Below are 13,115 nucleotides of genomic sequence, written 5' to 3'. Positions count from 1 at the left end.
GTCAGTCAGTCATTTTCTATCCTGCTTCTTCCATAGTGGGTCGCAGGGAAGCTGGTGCCTATGTGCAGCAGTCTATGGGCAGGAAGTGGGGTACACCCCAGACAGGTCACCAGTTTATTGCAGGGCAACACTGACACATACAGGACAAACAACCATGCACACACTCATTCACACACCTAAGGGCAATATAGAGAGACCAATTAACCTAATAGACATCTTTTTGGACTGTGGGAGGAAGCTGGAGTACCCAGTTAACCCACGCATGCACTGGGAGAACATGCAAACTCCATGCAGAAAGACCCCAGGCCAGGAGTTGAACCCAGGACCTTCTTGCTGCAAGGCAACAGTGCTACCAACTGCGCCACCATGCAGCCCCATGTGTACAAGGTTTCTCCATAAAATGCAATGGAGAAACCTTGCATACACATTGTATATAACAATGTAGAAGCCCCAGGGAGCTGCAGCGATGAGCCCAGAGGCCCCGCCGGCAGCCGTCTACACCCGAGCAGATCCATCATGGACCCGGAGACCCGCGACCCTGGGACATATCACTCCCCAAGCAGAGGCCCGACAGAGCCCAGGGGTCCAGGCCCTGGCAAGCAGCCACCGGGAGTGAGCCAGCACCCACAAAGCACACAGCCCCAGATACCAAGAACTACAAGTACACTGGCGGGCAGAGACACCAACCACCGGCAGGTAGTGTGGCGGGGAGGGAATGGGCCCCACATTTGATGGGCGGCCTAAACATTCCCAGCCTCATGCGTACACATAAAAACACGTAAATTCAATTCAATTCAAAAAATTTAAAATTCAAAAATACTTTATTAATCCCAAAGGGAAATTAAATGTTGTTACAGCTCATTATGAAGGTTTCTTCAAAGAGCCGTTGTAGATGCTGATGGCTGTGGGCAGGAAGGATCTCCTGTAGCGCTCTGTCTTACAGCAGATCTGAAGAAGCCTCTGACTGAAGACACTCTGTTGTTGTAGGACAGTCTCATGAAGAGGATGCTCAGGGTTCTCCATAATGTTCCTTATTTTATGAAAAATCCTTCTTTGCACAATGATCTCCAGAGGTTCCAGAGGAGTCCCTAGAACAGAGCCAGCTTTCTTTATCAGTTTTTTAAGTCCCTGGCTCTGATGCTGCTACCCTAGCAGATGATGGCGGAAGAGATCACACTCTCCACAACAGATATATACATACCCTATACATACTCTATACTCCCGAGTCCAGGTGCCGATACCCCACAGGGGCAACCAGCCCCCAGACCCAGGAGGTGTTGCCATTCCCTCCGGGGGTGGAGACAAGTAGACCGCCCAAGCACCTGAACCTGGTCCGGGCTCGTGCCTTAACCTGAGTGACCCCTCATCCGGAGAGGGGGCCATGTACTAAAGAGGGGTCTACATGGTCCAAACCAGCCCGCCAACCAGAGCCGCCACTGAATAAAATAGTCCCAACCCCCCAATGAATTTCAATCCCAACCCCATGATCCCCCCCCCCCAATGAACCCTGACATAAATCTTCCCACAGCACATGGGCACACCCGCACAGGTGAGCCTCATCCTCAAAAACCTGACGAAGCAACACCCACACAGCGCAAGCTCCACACACTGCCCCGCTCCGATCACCCCGCGGCGACCCGCCCCCACCGCACAGCGCGAGAGGTCCCCGGCCAGCAGCAAGCACTCGGGCCTGCCATTCCCCACCATGCCCGAGCAACCACACAGACACCACATCACTGCCCATGCAACGATAGCCCAGGTACAAACATTACCCAGCTCAGCTATACCATCGCCACTCAGTCGATCCAGATGCCGGTAACCTCATGTCCAAGAAGGGGACACAACCACCCCACCCCACACGCTGCAGCCCCCCACGCCACCTTCTAGCCCGCAGCCTTGATCCCCCCCCAGGCACAACAGCCAGTAGAGCAGCACACTGACAAGCCCGCCCAACCTTTCGGCCAGCGCCAGCAGCCCCAACCTATCAGTCTGTGAGAGGAAAACACGCACCAGCCGGGAAACCGGGCCGAGCAGGCCAACCGCTCCAGGCCAAGCACATCCCACCAGCCGCCGCAGTGCAGGCACAAGACACGCTCCAACCGCCAACCGTAGCCCTGCGCCCGACCGGGGCAAGAGCCACAGAAGGAAGCATTGGAGGAAGGCCACCACAGCATGCCAAGGACCGGGCACCCCGCCAACCCCACACCTAAAACCTGGAGGTGCCTCAGGATGTAGTTCCTTCTGCAGGTGATCCTGCCATCTATGAGTCAATCAGAAGTCCTGAGAATCCAGTCAATGGTACAGTATAAATCTTATAGATAAATGAAAAAGAAAGATAAGACTTTAAACTCTAGGTGATACTAGAAGCATAACTGAACATTAAACTTTTTAATTGTAAATAGTGGGCTGCATGTGCAAAGTTTCCACAGTAGACGGTCCCCACATTGGATCCAAAAAAAGTAGCTATAAAATGACCAAAACTGCAAAGGTGCTAAATCTTGAAGGGGCAAAATGACCAGCACCCATCAATATGTTTAATTTTTAGTATTTATGTGTGCGTTTCCTTTTTGCTTGTGAACTTTTTTACCACTCTTTTTCTGTCCACTGAACCTTTCAACAACCTGCTTGGATACAGCACTCTGGAAACAGCCACCAACTTGTGGAGGTTGTCATTGAGTGTCTGATGGACCACTGTCAGGTTCGCAGTCTTCCACATGATTGTGTAGCCCATAACTAAATACTCCTGAGTTACAAATCTTTTCTATTGGTCTTATGTAACATTCTAATTTTCTGAAAAAAAAAACTAATTTTGTGTTCTCTTTGACTGTAAGCAATAATGATCACAGTGACTGACACAAATGCCTGAAATATATCACTGTGTATGATTCGGACTTTTTGACTTGAATCACTGAAACTATTAACCTTAAATGACCAGAGGAAAGCTCTTTTGTAATATAGCAATGTGAAAATAGCTTGGTTTGAAGTGTAACTAACACTAGCCCAACATTAGGATCATAGAGTTTATTTGATCATGGGGTCCACTACTGAAAATTTATAATTTGCCTTGATTGAAACATGTTTGTACTTTTTTCTTTCTCACTCTACAAACCTAACTCATCACTAGAGCAGTTAGTTTGGCTTCCATATCAGAGTTTGCCACAGCCTCTTTCTGCCATAAAACCACCATAAACAGCCACAGTTTTTCTCTGTGTCATCAGAGGCCTTACTCTTTTCTGCTGATTGGACTTTCACAATTGAGTATTTATTCTATATAAAGTATTTATTATATATAAAAGTATATATAATATACTTTTACAGAGTAAAAGTATATTATATATATTTTTACAGAGAACACATACACCAATATTTGTGTAGTTATTCACTGATCCGTATTAAAAAGTGTACAGAACAAAAACTCTCTGTATTATTTGATATTTGAGCATATTGTCCACAGACAAAACCAAAATGTACAGAAGCATATTGCTGTCACGGAGGAAAATAAATTTTCGAACACTATCACATTATATCGTGATACCTATATTGTACAAACGTGTAACAGATTGTACAAACATAAGTATATTGTACAAATGTGATACTTATATTGTACAAATGTGATAATTATATCGTGCAATGAAGGATAGCATAAGGGCTAATTTACAGGAGTTGGTCACATTTTACTTCATGCTCGGTGTAAGATATGGAGAAATATTGATGCTGCTGCACACTGTGGATGATTTTATAATCAGTATGCGCACTCTGAGAAGGATCCTAGACAGAATGGGACTGCACAGAAGGAAACATCAGTCTGATCCTTTAGATGTCACGGCCTTCCTCATTGACCAGCTGGAGAGTTATGGGAGGCTTCATGGATGTAAGTTTCACCACCTGCTTGACCAACTCCTGTAAATCAGCCATTGTGCTATCCTTCATTGCATGTACTAAACGCAAACTACCGCCACCTTCTGGATGAAATTATCACGTTTGTACAATATACATATCACGTTTGTACAATATAAGTATCACGTTTGTACAATATAAGTATCACGTTATAACGTGATAGTGTTCGAAAATTTATTTTCTTCCGTGACAGCAGTGTGCTTCCGTAAAAAAGTAATAGTATTGGTGCATTATTATAAAGTTAGAAGGGAACAGAAAAACACATAAAACCATTAACAGTTGAATTTACTGTATCACATTATTATTATTTTTTTGGTTAAAGAATCATTATGTTTATTTATTTCAATAAACACTGAATCAAATGTGAGGCCAAGACCACAGCACCTGGCCATATTTAAAATGTGAACATTTATATATTTTTACAGCAACATAAATTATTTGTTCAATCAGTGACAATTAGAAGAGAAAATCTTGACGAGTAATTGAAAATAAAATAAATAGTGATGCTGCAAAAAAGACTGAATCCATAAGTCAATATGCACAGTATGAAAGCCAACAGAGAACATTCCTACTTTTAATATTTTTAGTTATCTCAAAATAAGACAATAGCTACAGTATCTTGTTATCTTGAGGAACCACAAACAGCAGCGGATATTGTTGATATTAATTATGCTATTTCATCTGTCAAAAAAGAGAAATGCTTGTGCTTCCAACATATTTAGATGGAGATTCTGTTTTGTCAATAAACTGTCATGCAGTCATGCACAATGCAACCATTTGGGATAATACAGCGCTAATTCTATTCTATTCTATTCTATTCTATTCTATTCTATTCTGAGGTAAGAATGTGAGATGAGTCATTATAGCCATTCTTGCACAGATTATATATAATATATATTATATTTATTGTCATCCACCTGTACACCCAGAGACAGCTCTTTATGAGCACAATGATCAACTAGCATAAACCATTGAGACAATGAAGGATTCAGCTGAACAGAATACAAACCCATTGATTTATAATCCATTGTTACTTTGAAAGCACAAAAACAAAACATATTCCCCAAGGCAAGTATCTTATTATCATAAAAAAAAAAAAACTTTTGTTATGACAAAATAAGAAGGACATTTTTCCGAGATAACGACATAATGACTGGAAAATATTTATAGTGGGGAGCAAATAATCATACCAGGGAACAACTGTTTTCAGCTACTGTACAACAGGATGTTATACACAACTCCCAGCGAATTTAGTATGCTTTCGTTTTACCAACATGTTCTTTTTGACTGGAAGTAATATTAATGTTTTGAGTGGCCCAGTCAGAGTCCTGAATTGAATCTGAAAGAGAATCTGTGTGGATCTAAAGATTAGGGTGATGACAAGATGGCCTTCCAATTTCACAGACTAATCACCAAATATAAATCATGAAAACATTAGCAGAAACATGCAAATAGCCAGTCAGCAGGTATAAGTAGTTTTTAATTTAGCAAGTCATAGAATGTTCAACTAGTTTTCATAATAGCAACAATTAAAGTGACATTTGCAATGATCTGGGAGTCTTAGCAGAAAAGGAGACAGCAGCACAATATTGTCCTCAGAGTTCACTTTTACAGAATGATTGCTTTATGTAGAACAGATATCTTCTAGTTATAGCATTTATAAGTGGTGATTGTTTTGATAAATGAGTATGAATACTTTAGCAATTAAGATCACTTCAAAACACTATAATGGATAAGGTACATTACACAGAAATTGCTCTGTTCATCCTGGAGAGCTCCACATACAGCCATCAGAAAGAGCTGTTGGATTTCCCTCTCGAAACATGAAGTTTTACTGGCAGTATATCGTCAGGACGTTCTCTTGGTTTCCTCGTATTAGCACAGCAGGGCAGTGAAGGCCACTTGTCAGTGTATCCAGCCAGGCCATATACAGAGCACTGGGGCAGTCACTTTGAGGAACTGGAAGGCTCCTGGAAAGGAATTAAATATATGTATTATGGAAATAAATAAATACCAAATCCATGGTACAAATATAGTATTTTGTCAGCAGATTGGTTTTGATAGCTATAAATGCTTTCTTCAGCCTTTGACATACTGAATACTTTTAAGCTATGTAAATTCTGTACTCACACTAGAACAAGAGCAGTCTGTTGTGAATTCTTCCGAATTATTTCGTTCAGCCTCACTTTTGTCTCAGACTGGAAAAGGACAAAAGAAATGGAGAGCTCTTAAAGTTACTTCAAGGAGACATGTAGACCATATGCGTATTAGACAACATATTAAAGGACTGCTTTATCAAAGGATATTTTTCTGTCAAATATTTGGCAAACACACACCTTCAGTTTGAAGGCCTCAAATTCTTTGTCAGATATCTTCCATGGAGCACTTTGTCTCAATTCTTGCACTGAGACGCCTTCCTGCTGCTCATCGTGCAGCCTGAAGGGGGCGACACTGTCCACAAACCGGCTCAGGCTGAAACAAGGAGACAAAGGTCAATTTTCCTGTGAAAACCAAATGCTGCTCCTAAAAAGGTATCTGACAGCTAAAGGGTTTTTTCTGAATACCGTTATGTAATTCTTACCTTGACATTTATGTGGTTATGTTGGTATTTGAGACAGATTTTTTTCTGAGCATTTAAAGCCAACAGTTAAAGTAGCAATGCTAAAGTTCATTCAAAAGTACATTTCACATTTTTTGTGGTTCATCAAAAACTGTTTTACTTGCTATCTAAAATTTTTGTGAGTTGTGTTTTTCATGCTTTTAATTAATCTTTAAATTTAAAAAAGTTACAGACCTTTGTCCAACCTACCATTATTAGCAAGATTTTAGGAACGTTTTATTTTAATCACCTAAATTTTTCATTGAATACTTTTTCTGTACATTGCCCTGTGTTCAGTACGGGAATCCCACTAATTAGTTGTATATTACTTTGAATAACCTGGAGAAAAAAAACAAAAAACATGCGCTTCTCAACCTGTGTGCTGCCTTTGTTACCATAAAATGACCTCTGCGCTTTGAGTGTCTTGTTGCTGAAAGCGCTATATAAATAAAGTTGACTTGACTTGACTTGACTCTGTGGTGGCATTTTTAATTGGTCCAGATGTTATATTGCTGATAGAGACCCTTTATTTAAATCTATTGGCTATGAATAAATGTTTTGTAATATTCAAAAAGGTTCTAGTCATTTAAAGAACTGCCTTAATTATTTTGCAATTATAGAAGAAAACAAATTAAATATTTTTGGTTATGCTGTAAAAGATACCCTAAATTGAGTAGAGATTATCAATATGAATATTTCACATTAGCTAAATTAGGCATAATTAGACCACTAGATGGTAGAGAATTGCTTCTAATATGATCATTGAATACGCCATCTTGGCTGTGTGGTAGTTAGCAGCAAATTCACAACTGGGGTAAATTTGTTTGGATACTATCTGGAGACATCGCAGGAATTTATAGCAATGCAGAAGACACAGAGCTTCATATGACTATGTCCCCTGATGAAAAAGTGTGACTAGATGTCCCCTCTAACTGTTTTAATATGAAACCATTTATAAACTTAAACAACAGCAGTGCAGAGGTATTGGTCCTAAGACATAAAATGGTTAACATTATAAAAAAAATCAAACCCCTTGGCACTACTCTAATTTAACGACATAAAGAAGCTCTGTGTTATTTTAGACTCAGATTCACATTTTTGATCACACATTAGAAATGTAACAAATACTTAATTTGCTTTCTTAGCGTTGCCAGACTGTGAAAGTTACTCTCCCTAACCAAGACGGAGACCTTGGTTCAAATAATGTTTTAGAGATATAATGTAAATCATCTCATCATTTATCAGATTTGCCTTCAAAGTTTGAAGCTTCCAGAACCTTCAGGTCAACAGGAGCAGGTATTTTATTGATGAATGAATGAAAGAAGGACAGAAACATTTGTAGTAAGGTAATTTACTGTGACTCCAGCACAGTTTTCCTGGGAATCTCGTGGCAGCTGGAAGTTCTCATATTTTAAATTCATTTTTGTGGTTCATTAGGTGAAATGTATATATGTGATAGATATGTAAAAAATGTGTGTAAAACCTTTAAGTGGTTACTACAATCATCTTGACCACTAGATGTCTTACACACTGAACCTTTACAGCGCTGCAAAGAAGACCATGTGGTGAATGTAAATTTGTGATTTCTTGAAAGGCTAAAGCCAAACCTTTAATTTGATGTTTTTGGGGGATTTCCTTTGTGCTAGATGTGCATTATTCAACTTTTCTTCACATACCTCTTTGGATGAGGGTGTTTCTCAATGTCTGTCATGACTATGACGTCACTAACATGCAAACGAAACCTCCTCAGCAGAAACAACATCCTAAAATATATAAAATATGATGTATTATACGTGCATTTAAACATAAACCACAGGGGCTCAACAATAATCCAAATAAACTGCATAAAGAAATGCTTAAATGAATTTGTCAATAACTTGATTTGAACAAAAATCTAAATAGCGGAAAAAAATTATCTTCTGAGTCAAAATCAATCTTGCATAATTTGTTACATTTTTTAGGCTCTAAAAGAAAAACCTACTCATTGCGACTCTCCTCCATGCTTTGTTCATCTCCCACGATGAAAACCCTGACCTTGCATCTGCGCCAGCGTCTCCTCCTGGTTATCAGGTAGGGCACCAGTAAAGTCAGACCTTAAAAGGGAACAGGTGGTTACAAATGCTGCTAGTTTTTGCCACTAAGTAGCAGTAATGGGAACACAGACAAACACAGTAAACATGGTTTTAACTTATAGTCATGAGATTGGCAGAGTAACAAATAAATAGATTCATAAAATAGAGGCTAACGGGCCTCTACAAGAAAAGCCTAATGTTTTTTAAGCCCTATCTTAAGACTTGTCAGAAGCTACATGCATTTGTTGTAAACAGAGAAGTTCATACACACCATTTTTCTTTCCAAATGTTCTGTGGTCACCTCTGATCTTTAAACACATTTTAATACCAAACAAAAATAACCTAAGTAAATACAAAATGATTTATTTTATGAGGGGAAAATACCTTTCCAAACCAACCGGGTCCTCTGTGAAAAAATCTATGGCTTCCTAAACCGAATATGTGTCACCGTTCACAACAACTACTGCCATCAGGCATTACCAATATCTGTGGAGGAATTTAAATCCTGTAAAGACTCACAATAAGAACACAAAGATGCCGATTAGAGAAGTTAAATAGCAGATGTTTATTTATTTGGCTCTCGGACCCCGGAGGAAGAAATGAATGCTATGAATGACATGAGCTTGAATGAATGATTTAGGATTAGGATTAGAGATGTCTTCCAGATTTTCGAATTTTCATCAAACCTCCATTTGCCACACTCTATTTTGGAAGAATTGCCTTGATTCAGCTAAATTTGGTTGTCAATAATTAGTTGACTAGCAAATGAGTTTAAGGTCGTGCTACAGGATCTCAATCATATTTATGTCTGAACAGACTGGGCCCCTCCAGAACCTTCTTTTGTTTTTTTAATCCTTTCAGAGGTTAACAAGCCGGAGTACTTCAGAACACTGTTGTGCTGCTTGGTCCAAATGCGGCCCTTGGAATGATTTTTTGTGGCCACAACAGTGTAAGAATGGTATAGATTTGGCCCGGCAACACAGGCAGTTGATGAGAATGGACACTTTTTAAACTTTTTTAAGGCAAGATGTTGCCAGAACAAACTAAAATCTTCATGAAAAGTAAAATGTTTACAACACACAAATCTTTTTGATTTCTTTTTTTTGTTTTTACTTTTATTTCTAAGCCAGGAAAATACAAAGCAATAAACTGTCAAAAGGTAAGGAGTTAAATTTCTTTTAATAGGGCAAACATGTAAAAATCTACATCTACAATGATTTACATAATAATTTTCAGCAAAAATCATAGTAATTTGTTTGTTTTATTTAAATATTGTGGTTTTGTTCATTGTCAGTGCACAGATTATTTTTCTAAAAGTCTCATAGACCTTCAAGATGTTTCTTTGATAAAATTTGAGATGGACCTTCCTGTTATTTTATTGTAAGGCGCTGTTTCGGAACTCTCCTATTAACGGCATTTTTATTAGCCTGAAAATGTTTACAACTGTTTCATGTGTCCTCTATTTGTGACATTGTGCACTCTTATAAATAATTAGTTTTAAATAACCCCCTTTACCTTGTTAACCCATATTACTCACCTCCATCATCTGCTATCCAGTAGACATCAATGGTCTTCTTTCCTTGGTTATTTTGAAACACGGTGTTGATCTGATCACTGCTGCCTTCATCAGACATATCATCAGCTGCAAAACCAAGGCAGGAAAATCTACAATTTCCATCTCCAAACAACTAGAATTCTTAGCATTAAATGTGAAACTTCCAAAGTTTTTCGCAAAACTGTTGTTGGGTGCTACAGGCCCCCTTCTGCTTCTAAAGAGACATTACCTTTGTTAAAACAACTTATGTCCAGAATTAATTTCACTGGATTAGTTCTAGTTGGGGATTAGAATTGGGAATTAGCTCAATGGAGTTTATGAAGGATATAAAACCTATTGTGATTCAGTCAATCCAACCCAGGTGGTCCACTCACCACTCACCAACCAAAAAAAATCTTAAAAGTCCTGAGAAGTCCACTTTGATTGATTGGATACTGACAAATGCTCCTCAGATGGTGTCTGCTTTGGAAGTCTTTGGTAATGATGTAAGTGATCATTGTGTTGTTGCTGCCATTAGAAACATACCAAAAAGATACCGAAATGTAAACCTCGCATTGTAATAAAGAGAAATCTTAAACACTTTGGTGAACAAGCCTTTTGTCATGACTTGTCAGCTATTGTTTGGAAGAAAATTGGATTGATCCTTGATATAAAGATAGCTTGGTCTTTTTTCAGAGATTGTTTTATAGAAGTTCTGAATAAACATGCCCCCTTAAAAAATACAAGTGAAATGGAGAGACAATCCCTTATTCTCCCCAGAGTTAGCAGATCTAATTTGTGAGTGAATTCTGGCTTGGGCCAAGGCAAGGAAATCAAGCATTACAATTGAATGGGCTATATTTAGACAATTAAGAAATACATTCTCCTCTGCTATTAAGAAAGCTAAATCTGATTACTATTTGTCTGTGATAACAAAGAATCTTAATAACCCTCAGAAATTCTAGAAAACAATTAAAAGCCTGACCATCAATAAAAGCTCTGAGGCTCTACCAACCTATGTTTTAAAAGACTTTGTTCTTGTTTATGACAGAATGAAGGTTTTAAGTTGCGTTAATAAGCATTTTATATCATATGGCTTTTTTATTTGAATCCAAGGAAACTGATTCTGATGCACCTTGTGTAAATCAGCCTGTGTTCTCTGGTGAACAGTTTAGTTTTGTGCCTTTCTCAGTCGCAGATGTATATAAAGCTCACAAAGCTTTAGACCATAGAGAATCTCAGGGGCCTGATCTAATAGACCTTTATTTATAAAGACGGCTGCTGAATTTGTAGCCAATATCCAATCTATCGGTGCTGACAAATGTTAGAATCTCTTGTGAGTGATCAAGTAAAGCCATTTATATTTTGCGAGTATATCATCTCATCTTTCAAATCAGGTTGAAGAAAGAGGCATAGTACCATAACAGCTGCAATTAAGGTGGTTAACGGCTCTTTTCATAGATTTGTTAAAAGCATTTGACACTGTGGATCATGAAACATTGATTGTCAGACTTTGAGACTCCGGTTTTTCGGAGCAAGCTGTTGGTTGGTTTAAAAGTTATATCAAAAATTGGACAAATGTATTAAATATTTTGTATTTGTTCTGAAGCTGTAGCTGTCCAGAGGGGAGGGCCACAGGGATCAATATTAGGTCCTTATCTATTCATAATTTATATAAATGAATTGGGAAAGAACATGTCTGATGTCTGCAAACTTGCATTTTTATGCAGATGACACAGTTATTTATTGCACAGGAGTAACTTCTACTGAGGCGATTGGACTGTTGCAAAAAGCCTTTGTTGCAATCTAGTGTTCTTTATTAAATTTGAAACTTGTTCTTAATACTGATAAAACCAATTTGATGTACAGGTCCTTCTCAAAAAATTAGCATATTGTGATAAAGTTCATTATTTTCCATAATGTCATGATGAAAATTTAACATTCATATATTTTAGATTCATTGCACACTAACTGAAATATTTCAGGTCTTTTATTGTCTTAATATGGATGATTTTGGCATACAGCTCATGAAAACCCAAAATTCCTATCTCACAAAATTAGCATATCATTAAAAGGGTCTCTAAACGAGCTATGAACCTAATCATCTGAATCAACGAGTTAACTCTAAACACCTGCAAAAGATTCCTGAGGCCTTTAAAACTCCCAGCCTGGTTCATCACTCAAAACCCCAATCATGGGTAAGACTGCCGACCTGACTGCTGTCCAGAAGGCCACTATTGACACCCTCAAGCAAGAGGGTAAGACACAGAAATAAATTTCTGAACGAATAGGCTGTTCCTAGAGTGCTGTATCAAGGCACCTCAGTGGGAAGTCTGTGGGAAGGAAAAAGTGTGGCAGAAAACGCTGCACAACGAGAAGAGGTGACAGGACCCTGAGGAAGATTGTGGAGAAGGGCCGATTCCAGACCTTGGGGGACCTGCGGAAGCAGTGGACTGAGTCTGGAGTAGAAACATCCAGAGCCACCGTGCACAGGCGTGTTCAGGAAATGGGCTACAGGTGCCGCATTCCCCAGACCTGGGCTACAGAGAAGCAGCACTGGACTGTTGCTCAGTGGTCCAAAGTACTTTTTTCGGATGAAAGCAAATTCTGCATGTCATTCAGAAATCAAGGTGCCAGAGTCTGGAGGAAGACAGGGGAGAAGGAAATGCCAAAATGCCAGAAGTCCAGTGTCAAGTACCCACAGTCAGTGATGGTCTGGGGTGCCGTGTCAGCTACTGGTGTTGGTCCACTGTGTTTTATCAAGGGCAGGGTCAATGCAGCTAGCTATCAGGAGATTTTGGAGCACTTCATGCTTCCATCTGCTGAAAAGCTTTATGGAGATGAAGATTTCATTTTTCAGCACGACCTGGCACCTGCTCACAGTGCCAAAACCACTGGTAAATGGTTTACTGACCATGGTATCACTGTGCTCAATTGGCCTGCCAACTCTCCTGACCTGAACCCCATTGAGAATCTGCGGGATATTGTGAACAGAACATTGAGAGACTCAAGA

General features: G+C 39.3%; 1 protein-coding gene across 1 annotated transcript in view; it reads right to left on the bottom strand.

Moving 5' to 3' along the window:
* Window positions 1–5,359: 5,359 nt before the first annotated feature.
* LOC124880110 (solute carrier family 12 member 3-like) overlaps window positions 5,360–13,115 on the bottom strand; it is a 32,669-nt gene continuing 24,913 nt past the window's right edge. Inside the window, exons 23-28 of the mRNA XM_047385040.1 lie at window positions 10,106–10,210; window positions 8,478–8,589; window positions 8,173–8,259; window positions 6,234–6,369; window positions 6,028–6,095; window positions 5,360–5,867 (exon numbers count right to left, since the gene is read on the bottom strand). Coding sequence (XP_047240996.1) covers window positions 5,729–5,867; window positions 6,028–6,095; window positions 6,234–6,369; window positions 8,173–8,259; window positions 8,478–8,589; window positions 10,106–10,210 — 647 coding nt within the window. The 3' untranslated portion in view covers window positions 5,360–5,728. The remainder of the gene's footprint in view (window positions 5,868–6,027; window positions 6,096–6,233; window positions 6,370–8,172; window positions 8,260–8,477; window positions 8,590–10,105; window positions 10,211–13,115) is intronic.

The sequence above is a fragment of the Girardinichthys multiradiatus genome, chromosome 14, assembly GCF_021462225.1.
Source record: "Girardinichthys multiradiatus isolate DD_20200921_A chromosome 14, DD_fGirMul_XY1, whole genome shotgun sequence".
In the NCBI taxonomy this organism is placed as follows: Eukaryota; Metazoa; Chordata; class Actinopteri; order Cyprinodontiformes; family Goodeidae; genus Girardinichthys; species Girardinichthys multiradiatus.
This window is presented reverse-complemented; position numbering and strand designations above follow the sequence as displayed.